At 38.8% G+C, this 23,642-nt stretch overlaps 1 protein-coding gene across 16 annotated transcripts in view; it reads left to right on the plus strand.

Annotated features, from left to right (window-relative positions):
* The window catches only part of MARK3 (microtubule affinity regulating kinase 3), a 65,267-nt gene that overhangs the window by 13,759 nt on the left and 27,866 nt on the right, over positions 1–23,642 (plus strand). For 14 of the 16 annotated variants that reach the window (XM_054201305.1, XM_054201301.1, XM_054201299.1 and 11 more), the window contains 7 exons: positions 5,783–5,836; positions 13,355–13,403; positions 13,885–13,950; positions 16,484–16,554; positions 22,118–22,174; positions 23,149–23,385; positions 23,480–23,599. In XM_054201305.1, coding sequence (XP_054057280.1) covers positions 5,783–5,836; positions 13,355–13,403; positions 13,885–13,950; positions 16,484–16,554; positions 22,118–22,174; positions 23,149–23,385; positions 23,480–23,599 — 654 coding nt within the window. Of the gene's footprint in view, positions 1–5,782; positions 5,837–12,099; positions 12,223–13,354; positions 13,404–13,884; positions 13,951–16,483; positions 16,555–22,117; positions 22,175–23,148; positions 23,386–23,479; positions 23,600–23,642 lie in introns of those variants that run through there. The other 2 variants (XM_054201314.1, XM_054201313.1) reach the window with 2 other exon arrangements.

Raw genomic sequence — 23,642 nt, forward strand, 5'->3', positions numbered from 1 at the left:
GTCTCTTAAATTTATGTTTTTGACAAGTCCCTGTCCAACTGAATTGGGTTCCAGTTTGCTACTAGAATTCTCTGCTAAATCCTCCATTCACAAAAAAGGGCTCAATATATAGCAATCAAATAAGCTTGCTGGAAAGACTGCCTCTTGGTGTCTCTGTACTGCACGGCGCAGTGATGTATTGGAGGGGAAGTCAAGAATGAGAACTAATATATCTTCTTGATTGTGGTCTGAGTAGCCCAAATGCAGTATTTTCTTGCCAAAGCATTGTATCTCCCAGGAGTTCTGCTAGTGTTTGCAGTGCTGGGCAGCCTTGGGAAGACACTCCAGTTTGTTCAGAGCTGGTTTGTGTGTCGGTTGCTCAGCGTTGTGTGGTGTAAACAAGCTTTCTCTTGTATCTCTTCATAGTGTCTAACTCAGGTCCATAATTAGTTTCTGCATGCCATTACAATGTAGTTAATCACTTGCGCTTAATGATGGTTCTGTTGGTGAGCTATAGTTCTGTTTGCTTCTTACAAGAATGTGTTTCTTGGTGCTGTTTTATTAATAGTAACTCTAGGTACTGAAAGGGAGAAACACCTTATTGACGTTTTCTTGCCAAACCTGTCTAATTAAGTAAATATTTGCTGATACCGGCAAAGACTTTTAGAAAGCTATGTGGCTGACTGCAGCGCTTTAAGGGAATTTATTTTTTTCTGAGCTAATATGGAGTTCAGTAGCACTAGGAGGAACAGAGGGGACATCATTTTGCAAGAGTTATTGGGAGGGATTTTTTTATTTTTTTTTTTTCTGACAGTTCTGGTGATCAACTGTTGTCTTCAGGTGTTAAAGTTAGTGCATATTTGTAGACAAAATTTTTGGTTAACTGCTTTCCAGTTAGGTTCCCTCCTCTTTTTACTGATACTTTACACAGGAAATGCAAGTACTTGGTTAGTATTTCTTTGCTGTTATTATAGGCATAGGATTTGGAGACAGGTATCATGTGTCACACATTGCTGTGCAAAAAACTGAATTACGTTTTCTTTTACTTGCATATAACTGTGTTGACCTCTGGTTTATTATTTTTGTTTGAAATTTCAACAAATAAAGCAACAGTGTAAAATCTTTGTCCCAATTTGGAAAGAATTAAGTTTTAAGTTTCTTTAACTCTCATGGATAGATGTCATTGAATCAATTCAGAGGATAAATACATTCTGGGACATGGCCATTGGTCCTGGTGGCCTAGAATGAGTGGCCTTCCTTTGAAGGGAACAATTAAACTAGTTTTATAGGAGTATCTTGAAGGTATCTTAAACTTTTCTTTTTTCCTTGTAGGAGAGATGAGTAAAAGTTTCTCTTCTTGCTAGGTGATCTGTATGGCATTGATAATAATTGCATGTTTTAGATGTGTGTGACCAGAATTCTTCACAATATTCTGGGTAACAATTTCCCCAGTGTCATTAATTTACCCTTGCCGTTACAGAAGTATTTATCTGATCAATCTTTAGATTGTGCTAACCTCTTTCATGGCTGTGACATTGACGTTTTTTGGTTGTGGTCAGCAGCAGCACTTTGTATTTTGTTGAATCTCACTTTCTTTGCTAACTCATCTCCAAGGTTGTTCATATCAGTTTTCCATTGTATTTGATGGTGCCTCTTAACTCCTTCAACAGACTTAATCATTATCGTTTGACTTCCCATGCCAAAGCCACTGATACAGATATTAAACAAGACTGGTCCCAAGTCTTGTCCTTGTAAAACTTCTGATACCTCTTTAGCCATTTTTTTTAATTAAAAAAGCTCTGTTCACATTTCAGCTTATCTAGTTCAATAACTTCCATGCATCCTCCTTGATGAGGATTTGCAAGAGTCCAGATAGCCATATCTTACATGTTTCCATCGGGCACAATTAACTGTAGGAAAATATGTTGCATTTAACCCTTCTGTCTGTTTCCCTATTTTTTCCCCTGCAAGTTTCGAGCTCAAGAATTTTGTAGTAAAGGGCTCTCCTAGAAAACAAAAAGTTAAGTCTGATAATTTCCAAACCTGTGCTGCCATTTTATTCTTGATAGGTGTTAGAAATCTGTGCTCAAGAACGTTTTTTTTCTTTTTTTTTTTTTTTTTTTTAAAACCTACCACTCTTAATAATTCTGGGATACCGTTCTCAGTCTGGCCTCAGCCAGACAGCACTCATCTTCCTGAATTTGTTATTTCCTACGTTACACACTAATTCCTGCTGGCTGTCCTGTCTTTGTTCCCATTCTTTTTTCCATCTTATGTACCAAAACATAAAATAAAATGCTTAGTTTTGGGAGTCACGCTTCAATGAGTTTCATCTCTACTGTATCCTTGCTGTGTTTGAACCCTCCTTATCTTCTCCGTGTTATATATGTGGCTATTCTTAATGTCCTTTTAAGTGTCCGGTTCGGTTTCACTTCATGGCAATTCCTTCTTTATATCTCTGCGCTGATTAACTTCTAAATCATGCAGTAGATCAGCACTTTTCCTCTCGCTTCTTGGGAGGAGGGTATGTTTGTTCAGGCATTCTTTTAGGGTAGTTGCTCATCTCCTTACATCTGGAGTCCTTCCCTATGAGTTTTCCTGTTGCTTGAAATACAGCTTTCACGTTTCCAACTGGTCTAAGTTCCAGGACTCTCTTTCATTTCCATCTTTAGCGTGTCTGCAGGATGGATGATGAGAGCTCAGCCTCAAATTACAGAAAAGGAGAAGGGTTTATCTAGCCCTTTCAAGGAGCGATGAGAACATCAGCCTAAGTTGAGGGGGTTGAATTGTCCTGCCAAGGAGTGTGTGGCCTTCTGCTCACTGCAGGGGTATGGAGGTTGGGTTACCTTCGCTGCTCTAGAGGTGCTCTTTGGAAACACACTCCTTAGAGATCCTCTGTCTGGAGAGTATTATTTGTAGTCTGCCTGCCTTTTTGAAACCAAGAATCTCCATTGTAAATTTGCTTTTGTTAATTCTTTGACTTTTAAGCCATGTATTTTCGATTGTAATTTATCAAGGGTTATTTCCTCTGACAAGTTTCCCATACTTGCCAAAATTAATCTAAAAGATAAAACTACCTTTTGCTGTTTCTGAGGTGGTTGGAATCATAGCCAAAAAAATATGGATCCTTCTGTTCATTAAAGGCATGTGTTCAGTTAATAGCCAAGAAGTTGAAGTCTCCTAGTGAGACAGGATTCTTTCAGCATCCAAGTCTGACTCCAAGGAATCTACTGTCATATTCTTTCTGTTCTTTCCTTGGGAAAAGTGAAATTTGAGAGGGAGAAGACATTCTGAATGGTAGCAGTTTGGCCAATTTGCTCAGTGTTTCAACTTTTTACTGCTTTAACTCCCTCATTCAAGTCATGTAGGAGGAATGTTTTAAGTCATGTTATTGTGAATGGTGAAAGCAAAGTTAATTTTAATTCTACTAATGATCTCACACAGAATATCATGGCTGATGCAGCGGTGTAATGGTGTAGGTGGACTTGCATTCCTCCAGCATTGGCCATAGAACACAATACTTGAAACCATTCCAGATTCGCTTTGTGTAGAGAGAGCAAAGTTTCTGGTTTGGAAGGCAATTTGATGCTTTATTAACTGTGCTTAGTAAAACAGAGAATTTTCTTTCTCAGGCTCATCAAAACTATTCTTGAGGGCAGGCTCCCTTTGCCTGTGATTTGGAGACCTTATCAAGGCACCTGAAGTAGCTCCCTGTTCTGATGATGGGTTCAAGCTCTCAAAGGCAGTGTTAACACATTGTACTCCCAGTGTTCATATGGATAGGAATTCTCTAAATTCATCCTGCCTTTAAGGCTATAATTAGTGCACCGAACAGGCCTGTGAGTCTGCCTTTCAGAAAACTCAGGTGTGTACCTTCCCTGTCTCTCCAGGGGTTTGCCAGTGTCAGAGACCTTTCTCATCATCTGGCACCAATCAATGCACAGCGTGAGAGGTGAGCTGTGTTTTGCAGAAACTCAATACCTTAAGACTTTGTGGGTTGAAACAAGTTTATGTCTTTCTAAGATTGACCAGAATGGTACAGCTCAGAACACAAATGCAACTTTTTCTGAGTGGAATGCGCTTCCCAGGCAAACAGCCATCTTCTGTGGCATGGGTTGTCTTGGGACACCAGGTGACCTTCAAATAATATTATCTGCTGTTGACAAAGGCAGTGATTCCTCTATATCCAGTATGAATGTATAAGAGATCTCAGGAATTGAATAACTTTGTTACCTTCATGACAATAGTTCAACAGATGCAAAGGTAGAGATAAAAATCTTTCTTGGTTTCGTACACAGCTGCTAATACGAAAATACCTATTGCTTAATGTGTTCATGTCTTGTTTGTATTTTTGAAGTGATTTCTCAAGGTTTTGCGATGGAATTTTGCCTCAGGAAATAGTGATCTTTAATTTCAGTAGCATACCTTAGAAGAAAATACTCCTCAAAGCAAAAGTATTCTTAGATGGCTTCTTGGTGTGACATCTCCTTGTATCTTGTATCTAGAAGGGCTCAAAATAAATCTTGAATCTTAGTTTCAGAAAACACCTTATCCTTCATATAATTTTGTGATGCACCCAAGTATTGAACACTGTTCCCCTCTTACCCTCTCCATCATGATGATCCATCCCATGTGTTTTTGCACTTGAATGTAGGGATATAAATTTGCTTTGATGTAAGATATTCATTATTCCATATGTTGCCAATCCCAAGTTAACAAGGTGAAAAAGATAGCACAAAGCGATGCAGGGAAACTGGGAGCTGTGGCATGGGAAGGAGCAAGATCTGTTGTTTGAGCCAAAAATTCAAGGGGAATTGAAAGCCCTTGCTTTGCACCCGTGAGGTATTATAATCAGCTGAGTTGCAGCATCTTGCCTCTTTGAGAGGCACCATCTCCTTGGCTTCTGTGGAGTTTCTTCTGGTATGTTGACTCTCTAATTTAGAAAGGAAAAATACCAATTGGCATGTAATTCTAGAAAGATTACCGTTTCCTGTTCTAACTCATCCTGTATCCAAATTGCATTGCACTGACGCTCATCTCTGTTGCCTGTTCGTTGCCTCAGATCTTCAGGTTCTGACTAGTTACCATACTATTGACTTTCTCTTTTGATTCTTTTGTGAAATTTTTATTTCGTTCTTTTATGTTTCTGTGCAGTATTTACTAAAAAGATTAGAACAAATAAAAGAATGAACTTGCCCAAATTGTTGTACTATAGTCAATGGGTTTTTGTTAATGCAGAAGTGATACTTCATTTCATATCATCAGGTAGCAGATTGACACAAATAATCGGTGAATTTCCAAAGGTGAACTTAGTTCTTGCAAAATCTTTGTGGAATTACTTTCACTCACTCTGTTCTGAAATCTCTGCTTTTAGAAGCATCTTCACAAACTGCCAATGCCCAGCCAGTACTGTATAATCTGTTGTGTAATTATACTGTGTAAATATTATCTGTAGGCACACTGCTCTCTACCGGGGCACTGTCTGGTGTTGGAGCTTCCGCTGTCATAAGTGTGATGGTCTTAATGTCAAGCAAAAGACTAAGTGAGCTTCTTGTCTTAATATGCTTGAAATACTAGGGTTTTTTCCACTCTTCTGATTAGTTTCTTGCAGTAGAAGTAAAGTACACCTTAGCTGTTAATTCCAAATGTTTTTAGTTTAAATATAAGTACATAATTTGCTGAAGAAACTTGAGTGGGTTTTGTGTAATTTTCATGTTTTCCATTTCTGTTACTGGATTTGACCGTCCTGTAATAACGCTGATTTGTTCACATAGAAAATACTGATAATGAACTCTTCCTTTAGGTGGCCGTAAAAATAATTGACAAAGCACAGCTGAACCCAACTAGTCTACAAAAGGTATGTTTTTACATTTAATCTTTCAACTGTAGTGTAACTTGTTTTGTTTCACCACCTCCTTCCCTTAACCCCAAATGCCTGTGCTGGAGAATCTGAAGCATTGCATACCTTGCACACATCTGACTACTGTATTTAATAACTAGTTTTGTAACAGATATTTTTGACAAGGCTGCAGTTGTTCAAGATGAACTTGTCCAGAGCTGTAAACTGAGAGAACAGTGGTGTTAGCCACTTCCTTTGTCTCCCGAGCATAGCTAACTCTGTAGAGAGGATGTTCGTGGTTTGGTGTTGTGCCCCCCTGCCTCCTTCGTGCTGGTCACTGGGTTAAACTTAGGAAACCAGAGCTTGTGTCCTGTCCTCTTAAACCAGCCTTGAAAATACTGTCTCTGGACTGAAGGCCAAGCAGGCCTTTCACGGAGTTTGCAGCAGAAGAGGTTTTGTGGAGCAAATTGGAGCATGGCTATTCTGGTTTCTTCCCTCTAGCCTTGAATGTTTAATGTGCTGTTACGGTTGTATCGCCTTATCTATTTCAGTAAGCAGTGATAAATCCTACTCTTTCGTCAAGCAAGCCAGTCTGCTTTGGAGTGCCTGCAGGAAGTACATTTAAATGTCACTTTTACCTAGGACTTTTCTAACTCTGTCCTTTTAAGTGCTGCTGTCAAAGGCTTTTTATTTACTTTCGAGTACTTTGATAAAAAAACTTCCTTGCAATATTTCTGTTTGAATGAGAGAATACCCAGAACCTACCTGCAAACAAAATGAAATAGCATGACCAGAGTAAACTGGAGAATATACACATTTGGATTTTATACAAATATTATGAAGATTGTGTGACTAGATGTTTTTATCAAAATTAATGGTGCAAAAGTAAATTGGAAAAACACACACAAGTTCTTACATTGTACAGTTTGGTTGAGAGGCAAAGAATAACCTATAGAAGAAAGGCTCCGTCATCTGAGCAGGTAGCAACTTCCTACTGACTCTGTAGACTGGGAAAAAGTAGATAAAGTGGTTCCAGCTTTCTCAGATTTTTTTTTTTTTCAGCCTAATCCCTGAGGTTATTGGTAATTTCTGGGTAAGCAGGGGGGAAATGAAATGCAAATTAGGTAATACGATGGATTAGATAAAGTTGATTTGTGTGGCAGATCTGTGCAACTTTGAATACCTGAAAATATTGTTAAATGCTTGAAGCACTTGGAAGAGAAACAAAAACTGTGTGATATGAAGGGGAGGGGTCAGGGCATGGGAAAAACAGTTAGAGAAAAGTAGAGAGGCCGTGTTTTCAGACAAAAATGTACAATCTTGATCCTTCAAAGGGTGTTAGCTTGAGATTGAGCTGTAATGCTAGCTTGGGCTCATTTTCGGGTACAAAGCAAACCTTTTACAGGTCACAGGTGTTCAGTTGGCAAGGCCACAAGCTGGAAGCGTGCTTTGGTTCCTGGCTTTCAGCCTGCTCAGTGTCCACTCGTGTCTCTTATGATTTCATTTTTCTTTATAATTTAATTTATAAAATTAGATTATAAAGTGTGATTTGTAAATTGATCTTACCTACCACTAGGTTTTTTAAATGAGAGTCTGGAAGAATAGTACGAAGTAGGAGGGTAGAAATCGGATCAAATTTGGGGAGTGAGATTGCTAATGTGCTCTCCTCCTTAAGCTAACGTGAGAACAGAAAAAAATTAGCAAGATATATCAGTGTTCTCCATTCAAAAATGGAAAGTAATTTCCTTAAAGTTAAATGCCTGTTCATCCCAGTAAGCAGAGTGAATGCCCAATGCGTTATTTACCAATTTTGCCTTATGCAGGCTATTTTTGCAACCCTTGCCCCTTTTTCCCCCAGCACTGCCAGCGATGCCGTAGCCTCAGTGCATTTGAAGCCAACTGCGCACGCGATCTGTAGATGCAGGGGAAGCTAAGATGGAAGTGCTTCTGATCTTGCATTTCTGGACAGAGCGATAAAATATTTGAGGTATGGTGGGGAGGGAAGGGCCGTGCCAAGAAGAGGGTGTGGTGTACAGTGTCTCAGCTGCGGTGTAGCTGCATACCCTCGTCATCCTTAGGTGGGGAAACAAATGGTGATTAAGGCTGCCGGTTCTGATTTCTTTGTATTACGCCTTCCACACTGATACTTCAGCTGCCAGAAAGAAGTTAACCTTGTTAAGGACTTGCTTTGCTTTCTGGTGCAGTAATTCTCAGTATGTCCTCGCAGTAAGCTCTGGGCGGCTGCAGTCCTGACAGCTCAATATTCATCAGCGCAGCTCTTTGGAAGAGTCAGGTTTCTTGTCTGCTGCTGAGGAAGTCTGTGGTAGACACATGCAAGCTACTCTTAACTGTTGTTTTAGAACCTGATTACTACTCTGCTACCCTTGCTTAGCAAAGAGGAAACTGTAAGCAGTACTTCCCTGTTTTGAAAGAAAAGGGAATTCTTAGAGCTTTTTTCCCATGCTGGTGGTGTTAGTCATAATCACTGTTCTCCACAAATGGACTTGTGTACCCGGTTCCAGTGAATATTGGTCTCACTGGAAACAAGTGCTGATGCTACAGTAGTTCACTTCCTCCTAGACAAAAAAAAAAAAAAATTGTTTGTTTTTGTTTCTTTTGAATTAGCAATGCCATTATATGCAAGGAGTTTTTTTACCGAGCCCATGTAATAGCACTTAATCACTTCTCATTTTCCTTTTTTAGAACTTGGCTCCTCAGCCAAATAGTTTTGTTCATTATGTGCAGATGTTTTGCCACTTGTTTGGGCCATTTTTTTGCTAAAGCTTTTTAGAGTTTTTAAACATCAATTTTAAAGTGGACCGTGTTCTTTCTGACCATGGGTCAATCAGTATTTTTAAGACTGCAAGAGAAGGATGAGAATTTAAAATGCTCAGGCTTTTGTGTTTATAACAAGTATTTTTTTCTGTTTTCAATTTGTGGCTTGTTTGAGGCAAACTTGTATAAAGGCTTCCTGCTTGAGGCTCCTAATTATATGTAGGGCATATTTCAGTGAGCGGTTATCTGGAGGAGCCTAACACACAGGTAGAGCTTGGCTTGGCACAGCATCTCATGAAAAGTCCCCCACTTTGGGGTTAAGGAGTCCAGGATATGCTCTGCATCTGACGAGTGTACTGACTTGCTTTTTAGCAAGCTTTTTCAGTATTTTTTTAAATCATTTGTTACCAAAACTCTTGCAATAGCTAACACAGGAACACTTCTAATCTGTCTTTTCGGTGTGTTGAAAGAGACTTGGCTTAAAAGGTGGGCCCTTCTTCCCCCCCACTCCCTTGTTGCTTTGGGTATGTCAGCATAATTGAGTAAAATCGATTCAAGATTGTTACTCAGTATGTGTCTCTGTTTCCATTGCTGGTTTGATGGTTGTTTTTGGTTTTTTACTCAGTTTGTTGGCTAGCAGCATTAATTAAATGTAATTCTTTTCCCATATCTAACATGGCTTACAGTCAAAGGACCAGATCACAGCAAAGCTAAAAGCCATTTGTTTGGCAGACTAAGGATGTTTGTCTTTGCCTAGAAACATTTGTAGAGCTCCTGTTGATGGAAAGTGAGTTGTTCAACAAGTTGGGAGTAGTTTTTTCATCTCGGTATTAGAAATTAAACTGATAAGCACTGTTGTCAGTTGATTGTCTGCCTTTATGGTCTCATCACGACAAGTAAGTTCCGAAAACCTTTTTCTGTATTGTGAACCTTCACGTTGCATCCTCTGATGTTACACCTTCTTCTGTGTTCCTGTGGTAGAGAACCTCAGATGTGTGGGCTTTTATCGTAACTGGCTGTTTGCAGTGAATTTTACTGTGTGGTGATAAGTACTACTTCATTTGCTAGAAGCTGATGCACATAATGTTCTGGGGGAATGAAATCTGGGAAACCTTCTTTCAGCATACTGTGTGAAAGTTGTATGATGTTTTACGTTGTATTCTTCTATCAGAAATAAACTATAGTACATAATACAATAGCAAGCATTTGCAGATATCCCTGTGGAAGTTGCTGTCTGTGTCACAATGCCACACAAAACATTTAGGCTGATTAGGGGAGCACAATCTGAAGTGCATTCATCTAACTAAAATTATAACAAAGAATTTGATGGTGGTTGTATCCTATTCTCAAGTATTTTTATTTTTAATTTCCTCTGAGACAAAAATAGTCTTTTTTAAAAAAGCTTGTTTCTAGTCACCCACTTCAACAAATGGATCATACATAGAAGTTACTTTTTTTACGTGCTTCATTTGGGTTAGTAACGCAGAATAGTCGTCTTGTGGACCAATGTTATATTTAGAGCAGTCCAAAATGTTATATGAGCCTGACTTTATCACATTAGACCATCAAAGTGTACAGTGTACAATGGAAGTAGCTAGCCCCAGCCAAGTCAGCATTCTTTATTAAAAAAAATTGGTAATGAATATATTTATTTACATCATGATATTGTGAATTTTAGCCTCATTTTTACTGTCTTATTCTGTGTTGCCCTTGGTTGACTTTTCTTGTTTGGTGGCACCAGTGATGACTGCCTATATTCCCATACTTAATCCTATGAACGTAGCTCTCTCTCTCAGGTGGGTAGGGTGATGATAAATAGGCTGATGGCTGAATAACAGCCAAGGTCTTCATCTGTGCAGCAGTGGAGTTGCCCTTGGTGAGAGTCTGACCCAGTTGGCTTTGTCTGAGTGTTGGGGGTGGAAGATACCAACAATCAATTGAGAGCGAATTAAGCAAACTGTCTTCAGAACTTTAAAAGCTGACCAGGGGCTTTCAGTTATATAAACTGTGGTTAAAAGTATTAATGGAGTATTCAGAATATATTATACACTAGTTCAGCTGAAGTGATTGAAAAATAATAATAATTAAAAAAAAGCTATAGATTCAACTGCTTTTAAATTTGTGGTGATCAGAGATAGATGGTGAAGCAGTCTACCTTGTCTAATTACATATGTGAAAAATCTTCAGAAATAACATAGTTTAGAGGGGGACGGGGGGGGAAGCCAATTTACTTACCTCTCTGGGCAAAAAAGAAAACATATGGGTATAGTTCTTGAAACTCCATTTTGCATGGCCAAAAATTTACTTAATCAGTCACTTGATTGCATTTAAGCAGCTTGTCATTTAGCAAAGTGTCAGGCATAGAACTGGATGATGATAGGACAATTAAAAGCATTTGGAAAGCTGTTTGGTTTTATTCTGTGTTCAGGTAGTGTGCCATTCCCAGCCGTGGCTGTAGTGTGGGGGACAAGGTCTGTTGGGCACTGCTATGAGGATTGCTCCCCAAATCTTAGCCTTTACAGAAACATCAGAAAGCAGAGAATGGTTAGAACAACTGGTCTCCAAATTGTGATTATTTTTTTTTCCTTCCTATTTATTTAGTTAGTTATTTAAATCCTACTGCCCACGTTTTCTTTTATTAAAAGACACAAAGGCACAAGGATTTTGTTTTGTTAACTCTTGGGTTGTTTTCTGCTTGTTTCTTATGTTTCACTTTTTTTTTTTTTGCTTTTATTGAGTAAGTACACCTACAGATTTTTGAGTCGTTAGTAATACATGTAGACATGCTAAATGTCTTCACTTTATCTGAAATCTGATCTGAAGCAAATCTTGCAGCAGCACTTTTTGCTTCCTTACTGTTAATAACAATGCTGTTATCTCTTATTTGCAAAACTCTTTCTTTCTTTTCTCCCATGTCTGCATTCCTGTGGAGCTGTGGACTTGCGTTCTGCTTCAGTCTCTTTACATTAAGTTCAATATGATCTCTTAAGTTACTGGTGTTCCTGTAGAAGTTGGTGTTAGATTTATAATAAAACCTCTTAATTACTCCTGCTTTTTGAAGCATGGTGTTGGAAAAAAACTGAGGCTTAAGAATGGCTCTGGAGTCTTGGGCTGGCATGGGAGGAGCTGCAGAGGGAGAACAGCTACACACTTGACTGCCATATAGCATGCTGCCTAAAATGATAATTCTTTGCGTTTCCCAAATACAACAGTATTTGCACTTCAAGTTCTTTTGTAATATTTTTTTTTATCTTGGGTATTTTCTGGGGGAAGTGGGACTACATTTACTTCATCTGCTATTAACCAGCTTTGATTAAAAACCGATGTTTTGTATTGCAGTAACAACACCTGTAGCATTTTCAGTATTACACATATGGGTTTATGTGCATCTTTTAATTGTCTTTTTCAGAAGAGGATTTTCAGAGGTGAAAATAATTAACAGCTGATCAGTAATAGACTGCTTTCACTTGTGGTTTGTTAAATGGCATTCCCATATTACTGTCCAGTTGCAGGACGACAAAGCTAACTGTGTGATGGGCAAAGTTGAACTCTTTGGAAGTAACTACTCAAGCAAGACCCTCTTCACATGAGTATCGGTGTCAGGGGCAGGAACAAGATCCTTACGATGAGTACGTGCCTTCTGGATGCAGCACTGTTGATCTAATGTGATGCTGCAGCTTGAAACGGGTAGTTGTGCTCCCTCACCGCCTATCCGGCCAAAATAGATGTGCTGGGGTGGGCAAGGGAGCTGCAACAGAAGACTTAGCTTTGTGAGATTTTCTGTTAAATTCATTCCCGGGTCTTGTGCATCAGTCTGGGTTAACACCGGTGCTCACATAAAGGGAAGCGGCAGGATCCTGTTGCGTAGGAAGGTGAATGGTGAAGAGGGTGGGAGCAGGCTGATCCCGTTGAGACTGTACCGCTGAAGTAGTGGCGTTTCTTCCGTCTGCTGGGGATTGCTGGGTGAGGAAAACACTGTTTGTGTTCTGCCTTGTTAATTTTCGCAAGTACGTTCAGCGTGTTGTACTGGCCGAGCAGGCTTGGAGGCTGTATGTCTGGCAGTGAGAGTCAGTGGAGCTGTGGTGACAAACCCAGGACTAGATGCCATGGTGCCTCAGTCGCCTTGCAGGAATGCTTTTGAAGGGCCAAGGGGGAGCCTTGCCTCCCCATCTCTCCTTAAAACTTGCTTCTTGGTGGTGTAGTTGGATAACACATTTTTTTGTGTGATGTAAGCAGCTGATTTTTTTTCCCCCCGTGAGTTCCTGTCCTATCACAGTAATTCCCTGGCTTCAACAAAGTACTGAAGAGTGATGAGTTCATCCCAGTAACACAGTGCAGTGGTCTTCAAAAGGTGCTCTGGTGGGGGCTCCCGAAACTTTGGAAACAGTATTTTCTATGTCCGGGTAATGATTGTGTGATATGTACTGGCCAGCGAGAAGTTGCGTGGGCTTGTAACGGTCATCTGGCCCCAAAAAGCTGCAAACCACAGAGCTAAGATCACTCCTCTCCTGAGCTATCTGGAGTGCTTTGTGGGTGTGTTCAGGTTTTTGAGGGTTAGTTTGTTTGGGGAGGGGTGTTAAAAGAAGCAGGCACTTAACTCTTACCTCCAATAAGTGCTTATTTCGTGAACTTAATTGAAATGGTAATAGTAATGTGTGCCCTTTATATTTAAACAAGTATATCAGAATGATGGGGCTTTAGGAAGAATGGGTGTTACCTATTTCATTAACTTCTTTCTTTTGTGTTTTACGTTTATTTCAGCTCTTTAGAGAAGTAAGAATAATGAAGATCCTAAATCATCCAAATATAGGTACCTTGTTTCATATAATTTTCAACTCTGGAGAAATGTTGGCTTTTTCGCTGTTAAAATTGTTGTGGTATGAGTTTAAAAGATGATTCTGCACTAGGGTGTCAATTTACTGTAAAGTAACAGTAATAAATACTTTTTCAGAGCTGTGTGTTGAAGGGAAAAAAAAACCAAAACACAACATTTTGATTCCTTGACACAAACTATTATTTGCCTAGATAACTGATAATATTTTCCCATGTAACAGAAGCAAAAGTATTGTTTCTTGAGAAAATGTTGTTCTGTATGAGTTGACTGAATGTGTTACAGTATTTTCCATTTAGCAACGTTAGACAGAAAAAGCTTCCTTAGAGTAATAGTCTGATATTGCCAAGCAGCAAGGAAATAGGGTTTGCTTTGGGTTTTTTCTGACTGAATTCTCTATGGGGTTAACATAGTACTTTTGCAACCAGTTAACTGATTAATAAATGACTTTCTTTTCTAGTGAAGCTATTTGAAGTCATTGAAAAGGAAAAAACTCTGTATTTAGTAATGGAATATGCAAGTGGGGGTAAGTACCTCTCTGCTCTGATGACATATGTAAACAAATTGCCAAGTGGGAAGAAGCACTTGTTTTCTTTAAAGTTTTGATTGCTTTTTCAGGAGATACTAATGTCATGGTAGTGTAAAATCTTAAGCAAAGTCTAGAATATTTTCTGGGGCTTCTTTGGGCAACATAATTAATGAAAGCTTTTAAAACCAGCTTCTGAACTTATTGCAACTTAGTAACATTTGCTTTGTTGTCACACCTCAGATTTAATGGGAATCTTTATTCCGACGTTGATTGTTCCTCTCTGTAACAATGCCAACCTTTTCCATTTATTGTATTCGACTCTCTGTCTCTGGTGTCCTATTTTGTATAAGATATTTGGTAAAAACGTGTTCAAATGAGACATTTTCTTTAACTGTGGCTTTCAAAAGCACGAGTATTGCAACTTGTATTTTTCATATGTTCATGACATTTGACATATCTTTATCATGGACCTTCTGCTGTCAAGAGTTGTTAGGTTTAGCTTTATGCCATTTTAGGAGGAACTTAAAAATTTATTCCTGATTGTGGGGGTGGGGGGAAGCGTGCATCATGCAATTCTAGCTCTGATGAAAATATCTTGACATTAAGGTATTCGGGCTTAAGTTACTCCTTGCTGTCTAAAACCTAATAGCACTCAGTTTGTCAATGTGACCCTTTAGCATTAGCAGCTGGGAATCTGAGTTGAGGCTTTTCTTTAGTTTTGGGAGGGAGATACAAATACTTCTTTTCAGAGAAAATCAACATTGAATTCTGACTCTGACGTTAGATTATGTGAGGTTTGACGAATTACTATAGATCAGATAATGATTCTCTGCCTGCCTATGTTTTCTTCTAGCAGCTCCCTAAATGCTCAGCCAAGATTTGTCTAAACAGAAAGGAAGTTGATAAAATAGCATTAAAATATTGGCTAGCGCAGGTGTTTGTGGAGGCATCTCTGTGCAGTTTGATGGTGCTAGACTTAAAAGTGAAGTCCTGTTGCCATCTAGTGATTAGCTTCTAGGAGGTAGAAGGGCCAGCGGGTCTCTAAAGCAGTGAGGATGTTTCTTAGGGTAATGGAGAGATATATACTGTACTGGTCTGAAAGGCGGTGAGCGGTGCCCTTTACACGTGCCCCGTTGTGCAGGACAGGAATGGTTGGTAGTCTCAGTGCCAGGGATCAGTTTCACATGTTTCCTCTTTATCAAGATACTGGTCGCGCATGTTGCATATGAACCCTGTGGCCGCAGGATGAAAGAAGCTATTGCTACAACTGCAACATTTTGCATGAATTGGGGATAATTCTTTCTCTGGTGTCATTTTCCCTGAATTGTGAAGAAGTGTTCAGGGTTGTTCCTTCAAGGTTTTTGAAGAAACAACTGTGAAATACAGCTGAGGGAGTTACTTGAGCTAAGTATTAAATAATATGCTACAGAGGGAAGTAAGGCTATTTTGTAGAAAATCCTGACATTCCCTCAGATTGCTCAGCTGTTGCTTTTCCTGCTGTATGACTCTGCGGTTTTTTCTTCAAATTTGGTGGAATTGCTTCTTTTCAAAAATAAATGTGAAGTTACTCAGCCCTTCCCTCGTGAGGTGGCTATCTACCAAACAGCGTTTTCTTGCTCAGTAGAGAGCATTTAGGTGTTTCATCCACTTCTAAAGTTTTTATTAATTTTGTGTATTAGCAAAGAATTTTCAAAACTGTGTACTAGTCTGTGTTTGTAGGAGTTGTTATATACATGACTATTGTTTTTTAGTAAAGAAAATCTCCCATGCTCTCACAAACATGTCAATGTTTCACAGGCCAGTTGACTGCACCTGAAGCTGCGCTGTTGTCGTCTGTATTGACACGCTATAAAATGGATTGATTAAAGCGGGGCAGGGGGAACCCCAAACACAACAGATCTTTAGTAATCTCCTTTAGTTGTCCGCAACCATACAACATTGGGCTTGTTGAGGAGTAATCCTTCTCAGTGTATCTTACAGATATGATGGTTGTGTGGTGGATTATGTGAGCGTGTCCTGCTGTGCTCATTATTGTGACCTCCCTTGTGGGTACCTCTTCCAAGCCTAAGTTGAAGCTAAGATTTCTGATTTTGGTTAGAACACTTTCATACACATGCACAAAGTGAAATTCTAGTGCTGGTATGACAATATTTACAAATATCATCAAGTGTTCTTATATATGACGCTTTTTTTGTGGGGAAAAGAAACCTTTGTGAGAAAGCCTGAAATACCTGGGTACATATAATCTTCATTTGCAAAACAGAAGTATGCTGCTCAGTTTCTGTCATAAATAATTGGAAGCAAATGGGTTTTTTTTCTGTATCCAGTCATTCATTAAGTCTAACTATTTTCTAGTATAAGAGATAACCATGTATTAAATTGCATAGCAGTTGTGCCTTGTTCTCTTGAGCTAACCTGTAATCATAAACTTGAAGTACAATTATTCCAGTGAAGCTGTTGTGGGCAACTGTTAGAGAGGAATCTCTAGATTCTGAAATTGGCATTAATGTATCTCATTATTGAATTGTAGGGGAAGTGTTTGACTATCTGGTTGCACATGGAAGAATGAAGGAAAAGGAGGCTAGAGCTAAATTTAGACAGGTATGTATAATATTCCTATACATCAGCTCCCTCCCTCTCCACACACCCCCATACCCCCTGTTTTTAATGCTGAAATGAGTAAAATGTCTGTCCTTTGCATTTGACTTCTAGCAGTGTTAAGCGATAAGTGGACTTACAGCCCCGAGTGAGGAAAAAAAACTTGGGTTACAGTAGCACTTCGAAGGGGTTAGTAGTCCATTCAGTGGTGCTAGTTTCCTTAGTGCTGTGTACCAGGGTGTCCGGGAGTGCCAGAACACAGTGACTGCTTGATTTGGAAGTGTATTCCGCTCCAAAATTCATTTCCTCTGGGTTGATTTCATATATCCTTAGTTCAGCTGCTCTGTAACCTTTTGGAAGTTATTCAAATGTAACAGGCTACAAACAGGCCAGTTTCAAAACATGGGCAGTGCATGCAGCGGGCATCCGTTCACATCATCCATTTACATGAAAAGATGCGGTTTAATAATTGTTCTAAAAAGTCACAGAAAAGTAATTTCTGAGCTTGTTAGTTTAGCTTTATTTATGATGTATAAACTAGCCCTGCAAAGATGTGGTCATTTCATTGATCTGTAAAAAGCATTTCCATTCTACAGTAAAGCAGTATTGAATAACCAAATACTTACACATAACTAATTAAAATCCAAATCTCTGCTCTTATAGCATCTAGAGTTTCATTTTCAGATCTGGATGGTCTACTTTACTTTGTTTTCTGCTCTTGTGCAGAAATTTGTAAATGCATACGTTATTTCCATCCCTTTGATCACTTGGATAACCTAGATAATGTTGTGAAAAGTAATAAATCTCAAAATTCTACTTCTGCTTAATGACTCTTTAAAATAATGAACAGTGACAAAAGTGTTTTATTGAACGGGGTAGGAGTTTTAAACTGGGAAATTGTGGCAATGACTTGACAGTTTCACTGTTGGAAGGGGAGGCTCCCATAGCTTTGCTGCTTAAGCGTAGCCATGCAAAAGTAGAAGAAATTTGATCTAATATATGAGACTTTCCAGGAAATTAACTAGTTACTTTCACAAAATGCCTTGTAAAGAAAACTTTTACACTTTTCTAGTGTGGGTAGTGTGATTGAAAGGAACGATTTGGGAATTAGAAAACTGTGCCACAGCTGTTTTGCTCCCTCTTTCTCCAAGAGTAAGAATTGTGAAAGTGTTGTAAACAACAAGCTCAAAAGTTGCAATGAAAGTAAGGAAAAATAGAAACATATCTGACCCAACATAAGGAGGCAACAAAAACATTTCCGTGAAATCCTTGTTCCTTGTTTTTCTCTCATCTTTTTAAATCTTGTATCTACCCTCTTTAATCTTCTGGGGAAAAAACAAACAAACAAAAAACCACACCAAAACCCAACTAAACAAAATAACACAAAAAAAGCAGATGCAGACTTCATATCCCCAGAAGTGATTTGTGATTACTGTAGTTATACAGCTTGATAAGTAAGGAAATTTTTTTCTTCCTCTAACAAAATCTTACGTGTCTCTTTAAAGCTGCTTCCTACCCTTTCATATTCTGGCAGGTAGAGAACTTTCCTTTGTGATTGAGGGTTTCTGGTGCGTGTTTCAGTGCTGTGTTGGAGTAGATGTGATGAGTTGTGGAGCAGTCGTTCCCATTTCAGCCGTCTCTTCTAAATCTCAGACTGTTGCCTTGCACTTTGTAATGTCACTTGAAGAGCTTCAGAGTAACTTGAGAGGATTTGCTGTTCTCTCTCAGATGTGAATGTTGAAAACTTCTGCTGGTATGGTTCTCTGCTCTTTGTCCTCAGTTCCTTTTATCAGGAGTTGTGTGGAAAAAGATCTTGCAGTAATTCCATTGAAATTGCACATTTCTTCAACAATTACCTATTTTTTTTTTCTAACAGTACAACTCCTCTTTAAGTGAAAACTTGTGGAAACAGGTCAAACATGTTTTACAGGTACACTTAGTGCTTAATTTTATGGGATAATTGAGTAGTACAGGATATGTGTAACTTCATTTTTCAAAAACAAATGTGAAGGGAAAGAATTTAAAAGATAGTTACCTGCTGAGCTGGGTATTTGGCCCGTCAAGACTTGATTTTTATGTACTTCAGATTCTCAGCTTGATTTTTCTCTTTTTTTGTGCTTTGGTAGACTAAATGCTGTTTGTAAAGATAGATATATAGATTGTCTCACTTGAATCCACTGAAATATACAGAAATATGTTTTCAGTTTCTTCTTCGAAGTCTTGTCTCCTGGCACAGGCAGCTGTGCTCTGTCCTCCTTCAACAGCTGACTTCACGGCTACCGAGTTCAACAATATTAGAGGACCTTGATCTCAAAGATAGAAGGTTCTTGAGAGCTTCAAAAGCATGAGCACCTGGAAAAAAAATAAGAGAGAACCCTTGTAATAACCCGAGGAGAGAAAGTATAGCACGAGCATGTTGCATTTTGCTAGAGAGAACAGCATGCGTGTAGGACAGAAGTGAGGGAAACTTTGATCAGAGCTTGGCATTTATTAGACGCTGGGACTCTGATTGTGGGACAGTGTCAAAAGAAACTAGATCTTGCTGGGTTTACGGGTCATAAAACTATTCATTTCACCTTACTGTAGTCCCAGAATAGCTTCGTATAGCTTTTAGCTATTGTTGGAGGGAGAATGCTCTCTGTAGACCTTTTATCTGATTCAGTGCAGCTGTTCTTATGTTAGGTAGGGACTTGTGACATAATAGGGATATTTTATTTTTTTTTAATTCACTGACTGGTTGAAGAGATGGTGACTCTAAACTGAAGAAACAGTTGTGCCCTGGTATTGAGCTTGGTTGTTACAATAGGTTATATTGTATCTTGTATTTGGATCATGTTTCTTCTTTCCGTAGATGTGATTTCTGCATCCAGCACTTGTGTTTTATCTGAGGAGGCACTTCCTCTCTAGCAGGCAAAGAGCAGAATTTGGTAATTCTCCCCTCTTTGCTTGTTATAAATGGACAAAACCAAATTTTTTTGGTATGCATACTTAAGGTTTTTAGAAAAAAAGAATGTAAAAGACAGTGATCATGTTATTCCAGTAACCTTCGACAAGGAGCACAGGAGAGGGTACAAACACTAAAAATACAGCCATGCTCTGCATTTCTCCATTTCAAGCTCCTTTTGTGCAGTCATCTGTGAGAAATTCAAATCCAAAATGTTTTGCGTTCTTAATGTCACCTCATTTTTCTTTCCCTGTTGCAGGCTTCCAAGCAGTTCTGGTTCGATCTTGCAATTCTTTTTTCCATAGAAAAATTAGCCTATCTGGATAAGAATTAATGCAAAAACGAGAAGCCAAGGCTTAGGGCAGGGGGTCTCCCAAAATCCATGTGCGTTGCTTCCCTCTCTTCCTTGACTGCAGCCGATTAGATCTGGCTTCCTTTAGTCTTCCCACTGTTCCCTTGAAGAAGCTATTAAGAATTTTTAGTGCTGGTAGATGTTAGGACAGATCTTGTAAAATGAAAAAATGCACCAAATACATCTTGTATGTTCCAGTTAGGCAACTAAATACTCGTGGCAGTGTGGAAGGGACCTTGAGAGGTCATTTATCTATCTTTTTGTCACTTAATCCTTATGAAGAATGGTTTGTCTGCCTAGAGATAACTTGTTCTAACTTGTTCTTCAAAACCTATGATTATACAGATTTTTGAAATCCCTCCCAATAAATGTATTTCAATGCTCCAGTTCTGACCTCTGTAGCAGCAGGTCTGCTGTTTCTTCCCCTCTTCTCCTCACCTGCCAAGCACCAGCAGATATCTCACACTCAAGTAGGTTGGGGGTGAGGGGGCTGTCAATGGAAACAGTGATGGAAGGTGGAAGACAAGGGACTCAATCCAGTGCAGCCGTGCTTTGTGCTATTTTTCTTTCAGTTTTGACTGCTGTTCTTCAACTGTTAACATCATACACGTTGCGTTATTTCCCTTCCATTTAGATTGGAATCACTTCTGCAGTCTCTCTGCTGTCCTGTTGCAATGCAGAGGAGTTCAAAAGCATCTCCAGAGGAAACTACTGATTGATCATCTGCTAGACCTTACACTCTTACATAGTCAGACTAAAAGCAGTTTAGGAGTGAATGGTATATGGCTGTGTCTCTGCAGTCCCGAATAAAGCTTGAGGTGTTTGTCGTGCTGTCAGCCTTGGAAGCCCCTGGAGGGTGAGCTCGTGACTGGCGCTGAAGTAACGGTAGTGGACAGGAAAGAAAAGAAAACCAAAAAGATGGTACAAGTGATGGCGTGGGAGAACTTTGGCAGCTTCAGTAACTGTAAAAAGCTGAACTTGGAGTCTGAAAGAGGGAGCCAATATATAAAGGAACAAGCAAAAATAGAATGAAAGTACAGGGAATAGAAATATTTCAACTTTCCTGAGACTGCTTGGTTTCTAAGGGGGCATTTTGCACAAGTGTGAGTCAATAATACAGGGGTACAAAGATGGTAACATTGGTGTTTAAGTTTTGAATGCAAAATTGACCAGTAGGTCAGTTCTTTGACCTACCAAGAACCTTACTTTCACCTACTCTAAATTCTGGGTCAGAGAACCATTGCTTTTTACCAGTGCAGGAAGATGCTTATGCTAAGCTGGGCAGTCTGATCATGAGTTTTATTTTTTTGTAGCAGTAATGATACCTCATGTTTCTGTGTTTGAATATTCATAATCTTGAACAGAGAATGGAAATACATTTATTTAAGTGTGGTTATTAAAGTAAATTACTCTCATGTGCAGTTCCACTTATTTTAAGAAGTCATAACGTCTCCCTAAATTCTGACCACGTATGCATGACAATAAAATGTATTTGATCACACTTTTGATCATGCAACAATAAGACTTTATTCAGCTTTTCCACATGTGTAGAGTTCTGCAGCAACGCGTATGACTTTAAAGCAATGTACTAGGACACTGTACTGTGTAAATAGCTTATATAGTTTGCTATATAAAGCAGGAAAAACTTAATGATATTTGGAAATTATGATGGAAGAAATGATTCCATTACACTTGAGAGACACAAAGAGTTTTTTCCGTTGAACTTGCTACTCTTGTACAGTACACAAAATACAATAAACCATATGCACTTAAACAGCAGGCCTCTGTCAGATGCATAGTTGCTTCTCACTGCATAAGTTTTGACAAACAAGCTGTTTCCCAGTAGTTTCTCCAGGAGCGAAGCCTGTTTCTTACCCTTTTCTCTTCATGCTGTGGCATGAAAAATCACCTTTGGAGAGGGACTGGAAAACTTCAGTCTAGAGGGAAAGCTTTTATAGCTGTATACAGTATTGGAATGGAAATACTTCAGTAACCTCTCTGAAAGTCATTGCTTCTGCTGGTCTATAATTAGCCACGCAGGAAAAACAAAATCTTCTTTCAAGTATAGTAGAAACCAAATAGATCAAATAACAAACACTTAAGTTATTTAGCAGCTTTCCCCCAAATACACCGGTCACTGTAGTAGTTGGTTATTGTAGTTCTGAGTGGATAAGTACCTGTCAACTTCAGTAATAAAAGTTGAACCTTTTGATGAAAACTCCTGTTTCTTTGAGATGTCACTTCTATAATTGGGCTTGTTTTCTATCCAGATAGTATCTGCAGTGCAGTATTGCCATCAAAAGCATATTGTTCATAGAGATCTCAAGGTGAGTAGGAAAAAGTGTGTGAAGTGCGTGTGTCAGCTTCCGTATCTGTGGGTGTCATATTAATTGTGCTGATAAAATGTAGTGTATGTTAAACTTTCTGATTTTGGGGGTTTTTTTGCATGTTATAGCAAATTTTGAGGAATGTTTACAGTATAGAACCATTTCAAATAAAAGAAAGAGGATTTGTGAGACTCTTAAATATAGAAGTTTAATGCTGCTGAAAGATAACCTCTCGCCCTGTGGTCAGGCTCAAATTTGATGCAAGTCAATGTTAGCTGAGAGATCTTTTTTTTTTTTTTTTTTTAAAAAAAAGGTAGTTTCATAGAGATGTGACGTTTTGGTCTCGAACAGAATGAATTACCAGTTGTGATGATGAAACTGGGGTATGGCTTCTTTGTAGCTTGCCATGAAATGGTATATCCCATCTTTAAACTGTGCCTTTTATATTAATAGTATTGCCATGTAATTTGTTCAATATATCGTAACTTTGTAACTTTAAAAAAAAAAAGCAACCCACGCTTGAAGAAAGTTTGAAGATTGTGTGTGTTACTAACCTTTTGTAAGAATGCCATGTAAAGTATGGATAGTGAGACTGTATCTTGTTTTCATCTTAATACATCTGAAATGTAAGTTACAATAGAATCATAGAATAGTTTGGGTTGGAAGGGACCTTTAAAGGCGATCTAGTCCAACCCTCATTCTCAGGGATGCACTTCTGTGCAGAAAACAGATAGATGTTATTAATGCAGTTTTCAGGTAGCATAACAGCACCCATAGTCTGAAGCCATTGTACAGAGATTTTTAAAATAGAGGATATGTGAATTATAGACTAAAGCATACCTAAAGACCTTGCAAGGAAGGGAATGTTAACAGATATTTCAGCTTTTTGTCTTTTAAGAATGAGTAAAAACAGATAGTAGCACTTTAAATCAAGTATCTTAAGTTCATCTTACAAACTATTCTCTCTCTTCCAGGCTGAAAATCTACTGCTAGATGCAGATATGAACATTAAAATAGCTGACTTTGGTTTTAGCAATGAGTTTACAGTCGGAAATAAACTGGACACCTTTTGTGGCAGCCCACCATATGCTGCTCCAGAACTCTTTCAAGGGAAAAAATATGATGGACCTGAAGTAGATGTTTGGAGTTTAGGTGTTATCCTTTATACTCTTGTGAGTGGATCTCTTCCTTTCGATGGACAGAACTTAAAGGTGCGTTTTTGTAGAATGTGTTGGGCATGTTTACCTAATGTTTTAAGTGATTTGCTGCTTACAACTTACTGTCTGTTCTTCTTCTATTACCAAGGAACTTAGAGAAAGAGTGCTAAGAGGAAAATACAGGATTCCTTTCTACATGTCCACAGACTGTGAAAACCTCCTCAAACGTTTCCTGGTGCTAAACCCAACAAAAAGAGGCACTCTAGAGGTAATTGCAGAAATAAGGTGCATCAGAAAGCTAGACGTCATAT

The sequence above is a fragment of the Rissa tridactyla genome, chromosome 4 (genome assembly GCF_028500815.1).
Source record: "Rissa tridactyla isolate bRisTri1 chromosome 4, bRisTri1.patW.cur.20221130, whole genome shotgun sequence".
NCBI lineage: Eukaryota > Metazoa > Chordata > Aves > Charadriiformes > Laridae > Rissa > Rissa tridactyla.